Here is a 20,199-nt window from a genome sequence, read left to right on the forward strand (position 1 = left end):
CCTGACCCCCAGCCTTCGGGATGCAACTGTCTTTGGAAATAGGGCCTTTACAGAGGGGACTCAGGTAAACTGAGGTAACTGGGGTGGCCCTAATTCAGTCTGACTGGGGTCCTTGTGAGAACAGGAGATGGGGACACAGACACACGCAGAGGGACAACCACGTGAGGACACAGGAGATGACACGTCCACACGCCAAGGAGAGAGGCCTTGGAGGAACCAGCCCTGCCCATACCTGGATCTCGGACAGCCAGCTTCCAGGACTGGGAGACGATCAATGTCTGTGGTTTAAGCCGCCCCGTCTGTGGTATTTGTTACCACAGCTCGAGCTGACTAAGACATGGTCCTAAGGTGCTGTGGCATCTGGGACACACTGGGCGGTGAGGACCAAGGTCACTCCACATAGAGGTTGGCCCAGAAACCCCAACAGCTTCATCCTCAAACCCATAGCAGAGAAGTGACCGGAGACCCTCCATGCAAAGCAAAGCCCCAGGAAGGCGCCAGTGCCAGGTCCTGGTCCTGACCGTGGGGCCCAGGAGGCCACCCGTCCTCTAGACTTCAGGAGAGACATGGCCTGGAAGGCTCCAGCAGGGCAGGGGGGCAGGTGCACTGAATCACCTCCCAGATAAATTGACTCCCCGGGGGAACCCATGCAGGTGCATGGGCCCACTCAGTGTAACACTCAGCTGTCACCATCTTGAAATTCCTAACTTTTGAACAAGGGGCCTGCATTTTCATTTTGCACGTGGCCCTGCAGATTCTATAGCTGTCCTGCCTATGCCCGAATCCTTGCCTCAGGCTCTGTGCTTGGGGTAACCCAAGTTGGGACAGGACCTGCTGGCCTTTCAAGGGGAGGAACTGAGACCTCTGAGGATGGTGCAGAGGAAGGTCCTCGAGGTTGGGGGGTCTGGGGGCCTCGCCTGAGCCGCAGCCCCTCCCGGCTCTGTCCAGGCTTCATTTCACAAATGCCGGTGGGCGCCTCCTGCGGCCCAGCAGTGACCAAGGCGCTCTCCATGTCCTCAAAGAGCCAAAGGTAGAGGCAAACAAGTAACAGATGATTTTAATGAACTGTGACAGAGCCGCACAGGTGTGGGCGCAGGAGGCTGTGGGCACCCTGGGGTGCCTGGCCCGGTCTGTGCCCGGTGCCTATTCCAGCGCCGGGCGCCTGCCTGCGGCCCTGGGCGCTCCCTCAGGACACAGCCCTTGCCCCCGGCCAGAGGGGACGCGCAGGAGGCACGGCGGCCCCCGGGTTTGGAACAAACACGTTTATTGCAGGGAGGGCGTGCGGGTGCGGGCTCACCAGGCGAAGAGCGGCCGGCTGTCCTCCTTGGAGAGTTCACACAGGCAGTTGAGCAGCAGCAGCGAGTCGCCCAGGAACTTGGGGGGCACGATGTCGATGACCAGCTTGCGCAGGGCGGCCGGGCTGCTGTGCAGCGGGTTGGCACGCAGGTCCGGTCGCTGCTTCAGGATGCCGTAGGTGTTGATGAGGAACTCGCTGAACACGGGGTGCACCTCGCGGTTGTAGCCCAGCTTCTCCAGGCGCGCCGTTAGCGTCAGGTAGCGGTGCGTCAGCTCACGCAGCTTCTTCTCATCCACGGAGCCGTCCAGGGACTTGATGGACGTCTGGGGGCACAGCGTAGGGGCGGGTGGGGCCAGGCCACATCGCCCCACCACGGGAGGCTGAGGCGAGACTCAAGGCCAGGGCAGGGACAGTGACCAGATTTGCATGAATAAAGCCACGTAGATGGGGAAACTGAGGCCCAGAGCCAAGCACCCCATCCCGGCAGAACCAAGTCTCCCAGATCCCCTCCAGTGACAGTGCCAGCGACAAGAGCTGGAGCTCCACCCCCGGTGCAGAGGAGGCAACTTGCCAGGCAGGACTGAGTATCAAGTGCTCTGTGTCTTGGCAGCCCTCCCGAGACCGTCCCAGGCCACAAGGCAGACGGCACCGGCAGAGGTGCTCATCACACCCCATGGCCCGTGTGCCTCAGAGACCCCACAGCCGTGCCCGAGCCAACAGCTGTGTGGGCACCACAGGTGAGAGGGCAGCTAGGGGACCCTCCCCTGGGGCAGTGAGGGGACCTGGGGCAAGGAGGGGACCCCAGGCAAGGAGACGCACCTGCTTGATCTTCTCAGGGATGTTGGACACGGTGAAGCCGTAGAGCCGGGTCACCCCCGGGAAGACGAAGGCCAGGATGCGCCGGTCCAGCTGGAAGGCGATCTCCCCGACGATGCGCCCGTCCTTCTCTGCACTGGCAAAGCTCTGGATCTCTGCGGGGAGCGGGGCGTGGAGATGGGCCGGATGGACGCCGAGGTCGAGGGCCGCCCGCCCCCTCCTGCCCGAGCTCCAGGATCCACGGTAGGGAAAGGACCGACCTGAGCACAGCCGCTGTGGGTTTGGGGCAAAGGCTCTGGGGCCCCTGCGGGGCTTCCCAAAGGGCCTGTTCAAGATGGAGGTTGGGGGTGCCCGCCTCCCGCACCCCACTGTGGGGTAAACACAAAGTTAAAAGAAAACTGCATTTTCTGTTCCCAAAGGGCAGACCTTTCTCTCCTCCCTTTTCTCAGTGTTCTCTGAGGAACCTGTGGTCCGAAGTCCCTTCTCTGTCCCTTTGAGATGGACGTAAACATTGTAAAAGCCTATTTTACAGCATAGGATTGCTGTCCTTGTCCCCCTGTCAGCGAGGAGTCTGCCCAGGCACGAGGTCGAGGTGTAACCCCTGCTTATCACAGAGGCCCCACCCCCACCAGGTAGACTCGGGTGGGCCGGGTGGGTCCCCCACCCAAGGGCAGGGTCAACCTGGGAACATGTGTGTGACGCATGTATGGGGCCAGCCCGGCCACCTACGCAGAAGGAGGGATTCCGTCATCTCGGCAACCTCTGCACATCCGTGCTGCTCTCACGACGTTACTCGATAAGAAAACTTTCCTCCCCATGTTTGTGGGCAGGATTGCTGGACTGGCAGCAGATTCTGTGTAACTGTTTCCCCAACATTAGCCGGCACATCAACCACTGTCCCCTCCAAAACCTGCTTCCAAACCTCCCCGTGCAGCCTCTGCTGCCATCCTAGTCATTCGGCAAACAATTGTCAATATCCCCCAAAGCCGTGTGCTCAGAGAACCGCGCTGCCAACCGTGACTGTCAGAGGCCTTGGGAATTGAGACAGCACAGCAAGGGAAGGCTGGCCTGGGTCAGCCAGGTGCTCACAGCCAGGACGCCGACCCACTGACCACCTGCTCCACACGGCCGGCACTCCCATTGCCTGCTCTTGCATCCATGCAGATGCCCCGTCTCAAGGCTTTGCAAAAGCCCCTGGAACCCTTCCAGACCTGACCATGATCCAATCCCCAAGGTGTCAGCCAGGTGCGACCCTGCTCAGTCCGCCCAGCGGGCAGGCAGTGCATGAACAGGCTGGGTGCTCTGCATGGAGAGCCAGCCCCCAGGTCCTGCCACCCACAGACACTCAGGACACCCCACACCATGCAGAGAGGTGGGCTCTGACTCCACACCCTCACTGGCTGTGCTCTGTAGCCTTGGGGGTCACCCAGCTGCTCTGAGACCAGCCCAGAAGAACTTCCTGAGCGGCCATCTCTATGGCCGGGCTCCGGGACAAACTGCCTGTGACCTCGGGCAGTTGTTCACCCTCCTTCGGCCCCATCCTGTGACCGTGTCCAGGTAACCACTTGGTCACCTACCACAGGAACGTGACGGCCACTCCCAGCACGTAATGGCCAGTCAGCGTGGGCTTATGAAGTCCAGGTGATGGGCCTCCTCCTTTCTAGACAGGCTGCTGGGTGGACATCGGAATAGGCCCAGGGGTGCCTGTCCTTCCACTTACTGGCCAAGCACATGCAGGCACTCAGCGCATTCGAGACGGTCCAGGTCACAGGGTGGAGGGCTCTGCAGGTGGCGGTAAGGTAACAGAGGGGCCACAGGTGGCGGATGCCCCAGGCAGGGGGCATCGCTCAAGCCACAAGACCCAGAACCTCCTGAGGGCCACAGGGTTGTGGGGTCCTGGGGTCGCAGGTCACAGAGTGGGGAAGCAGGAGATGAGCTGGGGCAGAGGGCCAGGTTCTGAGGGCCAGGAGAAGTGCTGGGTGGCCCTGCGGAAACGGTACCACAGAGGGTGTCGAGAAAGTGATGTGGCGGCTGCTCAGGCAGCTGGAGCAGCAGGACAGGTGACAGCTTCCAACGAGCCTTTGGACCTCAGGGTTAAACCAGGAGGGGGGTTCCTAGTGGGATCCCACAGAGGTACCCGCAAGACGAGCCAGCGACCAACCTAGCCACGACTGTCTCCTCCCTCCAGGAGCATTTTCCAGTCCTTCCATGACTTGATTCGTCCTCACAATGACCCTCTGAGGGGGGCTCAGACCCCACTTACAGATAAAGGAACTCAGCCTTAGGGGACACTGCTTCCCCAATCACTCCTAAATTTTTTTGTTGAGACATAAATCACATACTATAAAATTCACTCTTTTAAAGTATGAATTCAACAGTTTTTACTATATTCACAGAATTGTACAACCATCTCCACAATCTAATTACAAAACATTTTCATCACCAAAAAAACCCAAAAAACCTGTACCCATTAGCAGGCACTCATAAATCCCCTCCCTGGGCCGGCCCCTGCAACCGCTAATCTACTGTCTATCCGCATGGGTTTATCTATTCTGAACATTCCATGTAAGTGGAATCATACAGTTGTGGACTTTTGTGTCCAGCTTTCACTCAGCATAATGTTTCTGAGGTCCATCCGTATGGAAGCACATATCAGAACTTTACTCCTATTTATGGCTGAATACTATTCCACTGCCCGGAGGGATCACATTCTGCTTATCCAGTCACTGTTGACAGGCATTTGGGTTGCTCCCACTTTTTGGCTATTATGAATAACGCTGCTATGAACATTCACATAAAAACTTTGGACAAATGCTTTCAGTTCTTTTGGATGCACACTTAGGAACGGAATTGTTGGGTCACATGGTAACTCTATGTTTAACTTTTTGAGGAATGGCCAAACTGTTTCCACAGTGGCAGTGTGTGTGTGTTCCAATTTCTCCACATCCTTGCCAGCATGTTATTGTCCATCTTTTTGATTCCAGCCATCCTTGTGGGTGTGAAGTGTGTGTCACTGCAGTTTTCATTTGCATTTTGCTGATGACTGATGATATTGAGCATCTTTTCACGTGCTCATCGGCCATTTGTATATTTCCTTTGGGGAAATGTCCGTTCAAGTTCTTTGCCCATTTTTAATTGGATTGTTTGTCTTTTTACTGTTGAGTTGTAAGAGTTCTTTATATATTCTGCATAGTAGTCCTTTATCAAATACATGATTTACAGATATTTTCTCCCATTCTGTGGGTTGACTTTTCACTTTCTTGAAATGTGTTCCTTTGAAACACCAAAGTTTTTACTTTTGATAAAGTCCAATGTATCTGTTTGGTTGTTGTTGTTGCTCATGCTTTTGGTGTCACATCCAAGAATCTATTGCCAAATCCAAGGTCATAGGATTTATCTCTATGTTTTCTTCTAAGAGCTTATGGTTTTAGCTCTTTTAGGTCTCTTAAGTCTTTGATCCATTTGAGTTAATTTTCATCCGTGGTGTGCAGTCCAGCTTCATTCTTTGCATGGGGGTGGCCGCTTGTCTCAGCACCATTTGTTGAAAAGACCATTCTCTCTCCATCGAATTGTCTTGGTACTTTTGTCAAACATCAAATCCATAAACGCACAGGTATATTTCTGGACTCAGTTCTATTTCATCAATCTGTATGTCTATCCTTATGACTACCACACAGTTGATTTCTGTAGCTTTATACTAAGTTTTGAAAGTGGGAAGTGCGAGTCCTCCAATTTTGTTTTCCTTTTTCAAGACTGTTTTGCCTATTCTGGGTTTATAGCATTTCTATCTGAATTTTAGGATCGGCTTGTCAATTTCTGCAAAGAAGCCAGCTGGGATTTTGATAGGGATTGTATTGAAATTTATAGATCAATTTGGGGAGTTTTGCCATCTTAAGGACACTAGTCTTCTAATCCATGAACACAAGATATTTTCCCATTTCTTTAGGTCTTCTTTAACTTCTTTCTACAGTGGTTTTTGTTTGTTTGTTTTTAAAGTTTCGCACCAGAGCTAACATCTGTTGCCCATCTTCTTTTTTTTCCTTCTTCTTCTTCTCCCCAAAGTCCCCAGTACATAGTTGTATACTCTAGATGTGAGTGCCTCTGGTTGTGCCATGTGGGATGCCACCTCAGCATGGCTTGATGAGCAGTGCCATGTCTGCACCCAGGATCCAAACCGGCAAAACCCTGGGCCACGGAAACGGAGCACACGAACCCAAGCACTCGGCCATGGGGCTGGCCCCTCTATGGTGTTTTGCAGTTTCCAGTGTACGCCTTCCCTAATCACTTTGCAAGGCTGCAGAAAGTATCCAGGAATTAATACACTGCACAGAAGCAAGTTAGGGCAGATAAGGGGCATGGTGGAGCAGGGCGCAACCCCCCCCTTCGATAGTAAGATGTTTTTCTCATCAGGAATCAGTTTCTCTTCCCATGCCCCCAAAGCATAAATTAGGTGGAAGAAACAAGCTACACCTGAAATATTCTAGAAATCATTTCTAGTCCAAAGTGGGCCTTCCAAAATCCAGCCAAAAACCTATTCTTCAAATAAAAAAGTCAATAAAATTGATAAACCTCTAACCAGACTCATTCAGGAAAAAAAGAAGATAAAAATTACCACCAGCAGAAATTAGAGATGGCAGATCCTACAGACATCAAGAGGATAATAACAGAATATTAGATACAACTTTATGCCAATAAATTTGACAACTTAGATGAAATGGACCAATTCTTAAAAGACGCAGAAGCTCACTTTTGTGAGCAAACTCCCAAAGCTCACTCAAGAAGAAACAGATCATCTGAACAGCCTTATGTCAACTAAGGAAACCGAACTTGTCAGGGGAAACATTCCTACGAAGAAAATTCAAGGCTCAGGGCATTTCAGTGCTGCACTTTACCAAACACCTAAGAAATAATACCAGTTCTACACAAACTCTGCTAGATAATTAAAGAGGATGGAATAATTTTCACCTCATTCATTGAAGCCAACATCAACCTGATACCAAAACCAGAAAAAGACATTACAAGAAAACCATAGACTGATATCCCTCACAGACAGCAAAAATTCTTAACAAACATTTAGCAGATTAAATCCAACAATACAAAAAAAATAATACATCATGACTAAGTAGAGTTTATCTCAGGAATAAAGGTTGGTTTACAATTCAAAATCAACCAGTGTAATTTACCATATTAACAGACTAGAAATGAAAACTAAAAGCTCATCTTGATAGATGCAGAAAAAGCATTCAACAAAATCCAACACCCATTCATGAGAACTTTAAGCAAACTAAGAATTAAAGGGAACTTCCTCAACCTGCCAAAGGGTATCGACAAAAACCTTAGCTAACATCATACTTAATAGTGACAGATTGAATGTTTCCCCCTAAATCAGGGAAAGACAAGAATGCCCTCTGTCACCACTCCTATTCAACATTGTTCTATAGGTTCTAGTCAATGCAATAAGACAAGAAAAGGAAGCAAAAGGCACGCAGATTAGAAATGAAAAAGTAAAGTTGTCTGTATTCACAAATGGCATGATCATCTATCCTAAGGAATCTACACAGAAGCTACTAGAACAAATAAGTGGGTTGAGTAAGACTGCAGGATGCAATTTGTCAGGGTTCTCCAGAGAAACAGAAATGGAACCAACAGGGCGTGTGGGGGGGTTGTTTATTATAGGGAACTGGCTCATGTGATTATGGAGCCAGGCAAGTCCCAAGATCTGCGAGGTGGATCACTGAGCTGGAGACCCAGGGGACCTGATGATGTAGTTCCAGCCTGAGTTTGAAGGTATGAGAACCAAGAAAACCAATAGTGTGGTTCCAGTCTGAAGGCTGGCAGGGCTGAGACCCAAGAGGAGCTGATGTTTCCGTTGGAGTCCAAAGGCAGTCAGGCAGGAGGAATTCTCTCTTCCTTGGGAGATGGTCAGCCCTTTTGCCCTATTCAGGCCTTCAACTGATTGGATGAGGCCCACCCACATTAAGGGAGGGCAATCTGCTTTACTCAGTCTATTAATTTAAATATTAAACTCATTCAAAAGCAGCCTCAAAGAGATACCCAGAATAATGTTTGACCAAATATCTAGGCACTTCATGGTCCAGTCAAGTTGAGAAACAAAACTGACCATCACAGGGGTCAATATACAAAAATCTGTTGTGTTATTATATACTAGAAACAATCAGAAATGTATTTGATGAAAACAATACTATTCATTATAGCATCAAAAATATAAAATACTAAGGGGTAAATTCAATAAAAATGAGCAAGACCCATAGATAGAAAACTATAAAACATTGCTAGGGGTATTTTTAAAGACTAAATAAATGGAGAGATATTTATGTGTTCACAAATCTGAAGCTTCAATATTGGTTTTTTGTTGTTTTTTTTTTTTTGAGGAAGGTTAGCCCTGAGCTAACATCTGCTGCCAATCCTCCTCTTTTTGCTGAGGAAGACTGGCCCTGAGCCAACATCCATGCCCATCTTCCTCTATTTTATATGTGGGACGCCTACCACAGCATGGCTTGCCACGCGGTGCCATGTCCGCACCCGGGATCCAAACTGGCAAACCCCGGGCCGCTGAAGCGGAATGTGCGCACTTAACCGCTGCGCCACTGGAACAACCCCAGATTCTTCAATATTGTTAAGGTGTCGTTTCTCTGAAAATTGATCTACTTTATCTGTAGATCCAGGACAACCCCTATCAAAATCCCAACAAGCTTTTTTTGTAGAAATGGACAAGTTGATTCCAAAATTCATCTGAAAATGCAAAGGGCCCAGAATAGCCAGAACAACTTTGAAAAGGGAAAACAAAGTTGAAGAACTTACACTTACCTGATTTACAGCCTTATTATAATGCTACTAGAATCAAGACAAAGTTTATGGGAATCAGCACAGACACAGACAGGCCAGCATGGAGAATCCAGAAGTACATTCATACTTATATGGATGATTGCTTTTTGACAAAAGTGTCACAGCAATTCAACAGGAAAAGGATCATCTTTTCAAACACTGGCACTGGACCAAGTGGATATCTAATGCAAACCTTATACCCTGTACAAAAATTGACTCGAAATTGATCAGAAACCTATTTGTAAAACCTAAAACTATAAAACTTCTAGAAGAACACATTGGAGAGAATCTTTGTGACCTTGAGTTTGGCAAAGATTTCTTAAATAGGACACAAAAAGCATGAACTATATAAAAGAAAAAAATCAATAAACTGGACTTTATTAAATAGTTTGCTCTTCAAAAAATACTGTTATGAAAATGGAAAAGCCAAAGACTTGGAGACCATATTTGCAAAACATATAACTAAAAAAGGACTTGCATCCAGAATATATAAAGAACTTTTACAACTTGACCTTAGAAAGATAGGCAAGTCAATTTTTTTAATGGGCAAAAGATTTGAACAGACACAGCCCTGGACCCTGGCCTCCCAGCCACACTTTCCTCCCTCTGTGTGGCTGGATGGAGAAGTTGTGCCCAGCAGGGCCACCCAACCCCTCCCCCCAAGGGCGGCCATCCTCCCCGTCCCATCACCCCTAACCCCTGCCAAGTGCTGCACCGGTGCCCCTCCTGGTGGTTACCGTTCAGGTAGTAGCTCCTCCTGGTCCTGTCCCCGGAGGGCAGGCTGCTCTCTGAGAAGCACACCTTCTTGGGCCGGACCATCTCCCTGGGCTCCAGCAGGGTCTTGTCCACCAGCGGATCCTGCAAGGGACTCAGGAGTGGGGACAGCTTCCTATCAGCGCCACGGGGCGCACGCAGCTCCAGGGGGCTGAGGAAAGCCTTGAAGGGCGCCTGGGCGGAGGTTGCACAGCCGGGGGAGGTGTCATCCTCGCTGGAAAGGGGGGCGTGCGAGCACAGCAGGTCCTCAAGGGAGGACGTCTGCAGCTGGGAGGGCGCTTCAGGGACACTGGCAAACCTTCCAAAGTCTGGAACTGGGACAGGGAGGACAGGGACAAGAAGTCAGGCTGATGATCCTAAAACATCCCTGAGAAGCATAGAGATTACTTCGAGAACGCTCGCAGGCCCAGCCTAGGCTCTGACACCTGCCCACATCCCCCATGCTTCAGAGCCCTCCCCTTCCCCTGGAGAAGGTGACAGGTATGTGAAGCGGCCGTGTGCACCGGCCCCTGCTCAAGGAAGCCACCAGCCTTGGGTTTATGGGCACAGTGAGCACACATGCCCCCCTACACTTCCTACCCACCTGTGCATCCATGCTCAATATAACATAGTGACTTTTATACGCTTTTTAAATTTTAAATAAATGAGATAATCCTGTCCATGTTTTATTCTGCAACATACCTTTTTTGCTGCAGCACTACCTTTTTTGAGATTTATCCATGTTAATTCATTTGGTAGCTATATGGTTCATTTACTCATTTCTTGGCACATATGCCACGCACACACACACAGCAATTTTTTCATCCATTACCCTATTGATGCAGATGGGGCTGTTTCCAGATTTCCCTGTAAAAGCAAAGCTGTCATCAGCATCCTTTGATGCCTCCTTGTTCACAGCACTGCCTTCTGGTGTCTATATCTGGGCTCAGGTGTGTGTGTTCAACTTTCCTAGCTTTCTATAACAGCAGTGGCAGTTCCATGCCCACCAGCGGCCTCCAACACCGCACTCTCATCTGTCCTCGGTATTCACAGCCCAGGCTGACGACAACACATGCCTTTTCCCTAAGCCCTGGGACCGTGAACGTCCTTTCCTGTGTTCATTGGCCTCTCAGGTTTCCATTCTGTGAATTATCTATGCCTTTTCTGTGCTCATTTTTTCGGTTGGGTAGTCTTTTAAAATTATTTGTAGCAGTTCCTTTTGTATACTGCATACGAATTCCTAGTTGATAAAATGTGTTGCTTATATTTAAACCATTTTTATGGTCACTCTTGTCATGCAGAATTTTTAAAATTTTAATGTAGTTAAATTGAACTCATCAATTCTTTTGTGATTTATGAAATCCTTTTCTACCCTCATGTCATGAATTTGCTTTCCTAGCAATAAGGCAAATAAATATTTGAGAAATAGTGTTTTTTAAGAGCCACGTTGAAAAATTATATCCTAAAATGTGCCAGGAGCCAACTCCTCTCCCTCCAGCGATGCTCTCCCGGAAAAAAGTGTTCACAAGGAGAGTCATCAGCATGTGTCCTGCCCCATCTGCCCACAGGACCAGCATGGTCAGTTGGCAGCCCCGCTCAGGGCCTCATAACCTCTGGCCCCAGCCAACCACACGGCCCAGAAACTTTCAGAATTTACCAAGCATGAATCCCCAGGCCAGGGCTCCTCCTCCGGCTGGACCCAGAGGGGTCTGGAGCCCTGTGCTCAGGACACAAACAGTCAGAGGAGGTGGCTGTCCCAGTAGAGGGGCAGGACCGACAACCGATGTCAGGGAGCTGGGGAAGAGTGACACCTGCAGCCCCTTTTTTTTTTTGGTGAGGAAAATTTGCCCTGAGCTAACATCTGTGCCCATCTTCCTCTATTTTGTATGTAGGATGCCACCACAGCATGGCTGATGAGTGGTGTAGGTCTGAACCCGCCATCCTGGGCTACCAAAGCAGAGCACATGGAACTTTAATCACTCAGCCACAGGGCCAGCGCCCACCTGTAGCCCGTTTTGAAGGGGTTTTGTGGTCAGGAGGGTATGGGCTTCACTTTCAGCTTCTGTTTAGTGAATTGTGACCCCCTCTGTTACTCTCAACCCTGCAATAAGGTTATGACAACATTAAAAAAAATGTTTTAAGTTTTTAAAAATCCTCTATCAAGTCCAAAAAGTAGGTATATTTTCAGGCCACATTATAATAAAACTATAAATGAACAAGAGTCAACAGAAAAGTCCATCTCCTCAGAGTTAAAAGCATTCTCCTAGGTATTGACCAAATCAAGGAAGAAATAAAAATAGGAAAAAAATGATTATTAAGAAATAATGAAAATCAGAAAACTGTACATTAATATATCAGTACATTTAAAACTGTATTTAGAGTGAAATTAGTAACTTAAATCCTTTAATTACTTTTTTAAAATCACCAGAAATTAAATATTCAAGTCAAGATCTGAAGAGAAACTCTTAAGGAAAGCAAAAGTTAGAAAACAACGAAAATGACAGCAGAAAGAAAAGGGAAACAGCTCTCTGGAAAGTCAATAGATAGAAAACTATGGAAAGCTACATTAAAGAAACAGAAAACATAAAGGAATAAAGTTGAAAATGAGAAAAGCGTGATAAGAATGACTAGGAAGAGAATGGTTAAATTATAAAAGACTATTAAATACAACTGTATATTAACTGAAAATTTCAACCAAAGTAGAACTCTTCCAGGAAATTGTTTTTAAATGGCTCAATAAGAACCAGGATATCTAAACAGACCAATAAGCAAAGAAGAAAAGTCCAGAAATTCTAAAGCAATTATGCTCCAAAGGGCTGCAGGCTGGGCGAGTGAGTTCTTTCAGGTTCCCAAACAATTCCTAATCCCCACGTGATGTAAGTGAGGTTGGAAGCCTGGAAACATGAAAAGATGCTTGATTAAGGTTATGAATTGTCACAATTCTGACAGCCGATTCCTGCAGTGTAGCCACAGCCCAGACTCAGCAGGAGCAGAGTCCAGAGACTCAGCCAAGCCACAGCCAGGAGCCTCGGGGTCTCCCAGCGGAGCGGCAACAAGACCCCACAGACCAGCCACAGAAGCAGCTGAGGGCACCTCCTCCCATGCTGAAATGAGGTCACCAAAATTGAACAAAATGAGCCATTTCTCAATTTTTTGTTCCTTAAAAGTAAGGACCAGAAGGACTCTTCCCCAGCACCCAGACTGCATGTCCCCCCCGGGCAGGAAGGGCTGTAACTGCCTACTGCCTATCAGGAGGACTAGGGGGCAGGCTGCCAAAGCCAGGGGTCTGAGAGTTCTGAGGAATAAAGACAAGAGTAGTAAGTACCCGTGCTGTCCATCTCACGTAATGCACTAGTTTGTGAGCAGTGCAATCGTAGACAGGATGCATGGACAACACAAACAACTTAGGAAGTGGCCGGACATAGGATATAGGACGGATGTTTACAAATCAACAGCTTCCCAAACATCAACACTGACGACTCTAAAATACAATGGAAAAAGAAATCTCATCCATAATTGGAACAAATAGCGGAAAGTGCTCCAGGAATAAACTTACTAATAAATGTGAAAGATTTGTATGTGAGAAATAGCTAAAGAGACTTGAAGAAACTGAGAGCAAAAATAACTTAATATAACTGCAATGGATGTAATCATCCCCGGGGTATACGGAAAAATAAATGGACAAAAATCCATTAAAAATGTAGCAAAAAGAAATAAGGTGAAAAAAATTACACCTGCTTTCTGAGTCAGCGATTCTACTTTTAGGAAACACATCCTAAGGCAATAACTCTAAACATGAGTTCTTTTTGCTGTGTTATTCACCTCCTGGTAAGAAAGAACTGTAATTTCAAACACGAGGGGAAGAGTTCGTTAAATTGTGGTTCATCTGATTTTTGCAGTATTACACAGCCATTGAAAAACACACTTATAACAACGCAGAAGTAACCGTACCGTGATGTTAAAGGGAAAGAGGCAGCGAGCCTTCTGTAGAGAAGACTCAAACACTGTCTACAACCGTCTTGCCCTCCACCCAGAACAAGGAGCCCTGAGAACTGACAGGCCTGGCTCTGTGATGGGCCACAGATGTTTCGATAAACCAAACAGATCCCCATATATACAAGTGAATAGCCATCAAAAATTTCAGGGAGAATGGGGCCAGCCCGGTGGCACAGTGGTTAAGTTCACACACTCCACTTCAGCGGCCTGTGGTTCGCTGGTTCGGATCCCGGGTGCGGACCTACACACCACTTGTCAAGCCATGCCGTGGCAGCATCCCATGTATAAAGTAAAGGAGGATGGGCATGGATGCTAGCTCAGGGCCAGTGTTCCTCAGCAAAAACAGGAGGATTGGCAGCAGATGTTAGCTCAGGGCTAATCTTCCTCTCCAAAAAGAAATTTTCAGGGAGAAACCCAAGAAAATGTTGACCGTGGCTGCCTTTGGGGGTGGGGCCAGGAGCACAGCTCAGCCTTAAATGCTATCTCCTCGTGGGATATTTATAAGTTTACCACAAGTGCATATTGTTGAATAAGAAAAACAGGTTTTTAAAGCACATCCTGTTTTGAATGCAGACACTAAGGGACAGTGGGAAACGTGAGCCATTGCTGTGTGGTGGTTCCCTCTGTTCACAAACGTCTATGGCTTGTGCAAGAACTCCTGACAGTTCTCCAAACTCCAGTCCCAAGGCCAAGGCTGCACCCTCTGCAGAAGGCTGAGAGTCGGGGCCAGGCCTGAACACAGCTTCCCAGAGCCCCGGGGAAAGGGGATGGCCCTGAGTATGGCTGGGGCCCTCGCTGACCTTGGCCCATGCCCTGCAACTGTGGCTCTGAGGCCTCTCAGTGGAAGGCTTGGTGGCCTTGGTCTGGGGCTCCTCCGAAGACTGGTGTCCGGCAAGATCTGGGCTTGCCCCCAGGCAGGGGATTCGGCCATGATCCAGGAGGCTCAGCCCTGACTCAGACCCTGATAGGGGCCCTTTAGGAATAGCACAGCATGAGGCAGAGTGCACCTTTCCGACCAGGCACAGCAGGGAGTTGAGGGATAGCCCCAGACCTCCTGTCCACTGCTGACCACACAGTTGGCTCTGAGCCCTGGGGGCAGGCCCTGGCCTGACTCAATTCTTGGGATGAAAGACGACAAAGCAACACAAGGCACGAGACTCTTGGCAGTTGTCACGGTCCTGTTGTCACATGAGACTTGAGGACAAGTGCCTCTTGTAGCCACAGCACAACAGCATCCCTAGTGGCCTGAGAAGGTGGCACCGACCCTTTGCAAGATGTCACCCCCAGAGACACAGCACTTTGAGGCCAGTGCCTCCTCAGCAAGTGTCCAGTGACGAGTGTGTGCCTTGGCCACTGGTGGGAGCTCAGGACACGGGCCCTCCAGCTGCCCCGGCCCTGGGGACTCAGGTTTCTCCAACTGCCCTTCCTGATGTGTGGCTCTCCTCTTCCTGCCATCCCTCCACAAGGACCTCCTGCTTGTCCAAGCTCCCTCTTCAAGGTCACCTTGAGGCTGAAGGTGTCAAGATTACATGAAGCACTCTTGCACCCTAAGGGTGCACTCACTTGCTCACAGGGTTTGCACCCACGAGCTCCGTGCAGCGCACTGGTGGGTGACAGCCACCTTTCATATATGCCTTCTCCACTGGCTGTGCTTGCTCAGAGGTGGTGGCAGGTGTTCAGGTGGACTCCAGGAAGTGACCACAAACAATACAGGTCCCAGCAGCCAGTCCCTGGAGCATCCTGGGCATCCTGCTGGGGAACCCGCAGCAGCTTTGGAGACAGCCTCAACAGTGGAAAAACATTTTACAGCCTGGTCGAGTGGCTCATCCATGGAGACAGCAGGTCAGCAAGGCACCGGTGAGGGCTTCCGCTCCAGCACTGCCACCACACAGGCTGGGGTGCATCCTCTGCCCTGCCCCAGCCAGGCAGGGTGGGTAGCAGCCATTTCCCGGGGACACTGAGCTCACTTGGTCACAGGGCTCCTCAGCAGCACTGGAGCAGGGGTCCATCCACTGTCCACATCTAAACCACTCAGAGACCAAGGTCATGCCCATCAACCTTGCCCTAAATGGTACTTTCTGTTTATGAAAAGGGAACGTTTTCATGAAAATGTTTAAAACAGAACCAACTACTTTGCAGAAAGTGGTCTGACCCCATTTTTCCTGTAAAAAGTCATAGGGCATTGGAGTGGATCCTGTGTGGTGAGCTGGATTATGGCTCCACGCTTGCTTCCTCCCAGGGACTTCTGCCCACCCGGCCAGGGGCCCCGGCAGGGCCTCCCACCCATGGATGGCCAGTTGACTTGCTTTGGTTGATGGCATGTGAGCAGATGAGATACAGCAGAGACTCAAAGCTAGTGTGGCTGGCACCCCTGCTCCCACCAGGAGACAAGCATCGCCTAGCCAGCCAGATGGTCCCCGGAGAAGAGAGATGCATGCAGCAGAGCAAGCTGCCCGGATGGCCCGGCCCCGCGGTGCTGACCTCGGGGTACCTGGAGATCGGGAGCTTCTGTGCGTCCTGTTTTAACCACTGTGGCAGCACCGCTGTGGCTGCCGCTGACTGACCCATCCTACCCATTTCCCAGGTACAGATTTCGAGGCCAGGAGAGAGGGGCCTTCCCTGAGGACAACAGGCAGAATGGGCACCTCAGGCTTGATTTACTCAGACCTGAGGGAACAGCAGGGTGCCCAGGACCCCCCCCTCAACCAGCCAGCTGGGCCCTGCTGCCCCAGCCGGCAGCCTTACCTGCACTCCCAGGGGAGCAGTCCTCGGGGTAGGTGGGCGCCTTGGGGAAGAGGAGGTCGTGTCCGCCGCGGCTGCAGCTCTCCTGGCAGCTCTCGCTGAGCAGGCGCCTCAGCATCTGGTTCTCCTTCATGAGGCGCACCTGCTTCTTCAGGTCTGCGTTCTCGCTCATCAGCCTGTTCATCAGCTCGCTCCCCTCAGCCATGGTCACGTCCTCGGTGCTCACGTGTGGGCCCGTGGCCCCATGGGGGTGGAAATCCAGAGCCCACGGCTGCTCCAGGGACAGCCTGAGACCCCGGAGTTCCACGGCCGCCCGGCCTTCCGCAGCCTTGTGATGTCGCCCTTAAAGCGGCGGTGCCCCGGCCCGGTGGCCCCCAACCTCCCCGTGCAGGTGTCTGGGCCGCGCCCACCGGCAGACGCAGAGGCAGCAGAGGCCAGCGCCCACAGAAGGTGCAGCAAACACCTCATGCCAAGTGGGGGTGCCAAGGAGAAGACAGGGAGGGATGTGAGGAGAGGGGACTGGACAAATTCTAGATGGTGCTGAGACACTCATGGGGAGGGCTGCCCAGCAGAGGGCACAGCACATGACAAGGCCTGAGACAGGAATGTTCTGGCGCATTCTGGGAACAGCCAGAACACTGGGCTGAGGAGGGTGTCGGCCGTGCTGTGTGGTCTGCAGACCTAGGGGGTCTCCACCTTTGCTCTGGGTGACCTGTGGAGCTGCCTCCACCATGTGCCATCGACCCTCCCACAGCAAGGGAGGCTTCCCAACTCAGAAGCAGGCAGGTCAGGTCCCCCAGAACCTGGGCAGGTGTCTGGGGTGCAGACATTTATGAGGGCACCCCCTGGGATGCACACTTGAGGAAGGAGGGGCCGTGAGGGCAGAGGGAGGCGAGCTGGGGGAGGGCTCAGAAGGGACTGGCATTGGAGGCCACCTGCTGACCTTGTTCCCCTCGTGAAAAGGGTCCCAGCAGCACGTCAGCATCCCGACACAGACCACAATCCCTGAGTGTCTGAGACCCTGACCATGAGTGGACCCAACTGAAGACCCCCGGCCAGGGCACGTGGGCCGTCAGGACCAATCACACACAGACCTGTGGCTCCTGGAGTCCTACCAGAGTGCGGATTTCAGTCCTCGCTCAGTGTGACCACCATGCACCCCACCCCAACTGCCCCCTCCTCCAACTGACGACTCAGGAAGGTAAATAAACTCAGTGCTGTTTTCTGGCTATAGAGGTCTTGGTTGTGCTTTTTGGCAGCTGCAAGGTGAAAGATGGGTCATCTCCTGAGCCTCATGAGAAGGGACATAATCCAAAAATGGAAGCAGTGTGTTCTCCATCCCCTTCAGGCCCGATGCTTGGGGCTTCCCTGCTCCGCAGGAGGGTCACCTGGGGTGCAGGTGGTGGGCAGAGGTGGCTCTAAGCAGAACAAAGCCTTGGCTTCTCCAAGCCTGCCCAGTTAGCATAATGTCGCTTTGAGGAAAGACAGCTTTGAGCCCGGCTTTGGGGAAAAAGATCTCTAAATCCCAAATGTCCCTTACACATCCAAAGACAGACCAGTGTCTGGACCCACAGGCTCTCACGTCAGACAAGGGCAGCGGGAATGGGCAGCACCCACCGAGGAAGGGTGCACAGGAACTTCCAGGACCGAGGGCAGATGGCCCCACCCCCAGACTCGGAGGACAAGGCCAGTGGGCACGCGAGTGGCTCCCCGCCGCCCCCCCCCCCCGGCTCCTCCTATCGTATTTAAAATGCCATTTCTTTCCTACCCCAAGAAAACCCTCCCAACATCATATGCCCTCCAGCAAATAGACTGTCGGCATTCTGCCAGTTTTCTGGTCATGACGCACTATCCTTCTAATATATCACTGGATTCAACTTACTGTTATTTTGTTGTCTTTTCTGTGTTCGTGAGGGAAATTGATCTGTCTCTCCTTCTCTTGTAATGTCTTGGTCTGGTTTTGCTATCAAGGTCATATTGACATTACAAGTTGAGTTGCAAAGTGTTCCCTCCTCCTCTGTCTTCTGGGTGTTTGTGTGAGAATGATATTTCTTTCTTAAATGATTGATAAAATTCACCAGTGAAGCCATCTGGGCCTTGAGTTTTCTTCTGGGTAATGTTTTTAATTTCTAATTCAATTTCTTGGATAGATATAAGGCTATTTAAAATTTCCATTTCTTCTAATTTCCGTGTAGATAACACCCATGTCTTGAAGAACGCATCCATGTCGTCCATGTTGTGGAATGCTGGCATCTAGTGGTTCACGACATTTCCTTATTAGCCCCTCTGCCTCTGGACAAGCAGATCCAGCCAAGGCAGAAAACCAAAATATTCATATTGCCATGCAAGCAGGGCAAGTGGGAGCAGTGTGATCCAGATGAAGATGGCAGGCTCGGCAGGACAAGTTGGACTATGTCTGCAGGATCTGTAGTGATAGATCCTTTTTTTTCATCCCTGATATAGGTTGTTTTCTCTTACTTGATCAAACTAGAGGCTTGTTAACTTTCTCAAAGCATCACGTTTTGGATGCATTGATCCTCTCCATTATTTTCTGTAACACTGATGTCTACTCTTTTATCTAGTATTTCCTTCCTTCTACTGACTTTGGTTTTAAGATGCTTAAGGGGGACACTTGGATCATTGATTTTAACCTGATTGCAGCCTTCAAATGAAGCCTGTAAACATTTCTCCAAGCACTGCTTTACTACATTCCACAAATTTTGATGTCATATTTTTATTTTCATTCACCTTGAAATGTTTTCTAATTTCCCTTGTGCTTTCATTTTTGACCATAGGTTATTTAGAAGTGTATTGTTTAATTTCCAAATATTTGGGATTTTCTAAATTCTTACTGATTTCTAATTTAATTCCATTGTAGTCAGAGAATACATTCTATGGTTTCAACCCTTTTGAATTTCTTGAGACTGGTCTCATTAGCCAGCATATGGTCTATCTTAATGAACGGTCCACAAGTCCTTGAAAAAAATGTTAGGTGAAGTGTTCTATAAATGCCAGTTACCTCAAGTTGGTTGAAGATTTTGTCTACAGTTGCTGAGAAAAGTATTGAAATCTCCCACTTTATTGTGAATGTGTCTAATTCTCTCTTCAGTTCCACCAGTTTTTGCTTCATATATTTTGAAGCTCGATCGTTAGGTGCACGTACATTCAGGTTTGTTGTCTTCTTGATGAACTAACAATTTTGTCATTAAGTCTCTTTATTTCTGGTACTATTTATTCCTTTTCCTGAAACTACCTTGATATTAATATAGCACTTTTGCTTTCCTATTAGTGTTTTTGTTATATATTTCTCTAAACCTTTACTTTTACCCTGTCTACATCATTATACTTAAAATTTCTGGGGCCAGCCCCGTGGTGCAGTGGTTAAGTTCACGCATCCAGTTTCAACAGCCCAGGGTTCGTGGATTCAGATCCCAGGCGCAGACCTACACACCTACACAGTGCTCATTAAGCCATGCTGTGGCAACATCCCACATAAAATAGAGGAAGACCAGCACAGATGTTAGGACAATCTTCCTCCCACTCACACACACAAAAATAGAAAAAATTAGACTGATGTAAAAAAAAATTCATATGGAGAACATAGATGGGTCATGCTTTTTCATCCAGTGTGACAATCTCTGCCTTTTAACCAGTGTGCTTAGCCTTGTAGAGTTAATAAGGTTCTTTAAATGGTTGGTTATTAGTCTTCAAGGGCTGCCATAGGAAACACCACAGACTGGGTAGCTTAA

The 20,199-nt window shown here is 49.4% G+C and overlaps 1 protein-coding gene and 1 long non-coding RNA gene across 2 annotated transcripts; one reads left to right on the forward strand and one right to left on the reverse strand.

Annotated features, from left to right (window-relative positions):
• Positions 1–1,030: 1,030 nt before the first annotated feature.
• SPATC1L (spermatogenesis and centriole associated 1 like) lies at positions 1,031–17,042 on the reverse strand. The gene is made up of 4 exons (XM_001488132.7): positions 16,454–17,042; positions 9,697–10,047; positions 2,117–2,268; positions 1,031–1,620 (listed from the first exon to the last, which is right to left on the reverse strand). The coding sequence occupies exons 1-4, from the start codon at positions 16,653–16,655 to the stop codon at positions 1,294–1,296; spliced, it is 1,032 nt and encodes a 343-aa protein (XP_001488182.3). The 5' UTR covers positions 16,656–17,042; the 3' UTR covers positions 1,031–1,293.
• Positions 16,789–17,679, forward strand: LOC111770850 (uncharacterized). The gene is made up of 2 exons (XR_002804286.2): positions 16,789–16,900; positions 17,414–17,679. It is a non-coding gene; the product is annotated as an uncharacterized lncRNA (long non-coding RNA).
• The last annotated feature ends 2,520 nt before the right edge of the window (positions 17,680–20,199 follow it).

This window comes from Equus caballus, chromosome 26 (assembly GCF_041296265.1).
Source record: "Equus caballus isolate H_3958 breed thoroughbred chromosome 26, TB-T2T, whole genome shotgun sequence".
In the NCBI taxonomy this organism is placed as follows: Eukaryota; Metazoa; Chordata; class Mammalia; order Perissodactyla; family Equidae; genus Equus; species Equus caballus.

Coding starts and splice junctions, on each gene's coding strand:
- SPATC1L (XM_001488132.7), bottom strand. CDS start 16,655: ATGGCTGAGGGGAGCGAGCTGATGAACAGGCTGATGAGCGAGAACGCA. Junction 2,269..9,696: donor GAGGAGCTACTACCTGAACG/GTAACCACCAGG, acceptor CGCTCCCCGCAG/AGATCCAGAGCTTTGCCAGT. Junction 1,621..2,116: donor TCCCTGAGAAGATCAAGCAG/GTGCGTCTCCTT, acceptor CTGTGCCCCCAG/ACGTCCATCAAGTCCCTGGA.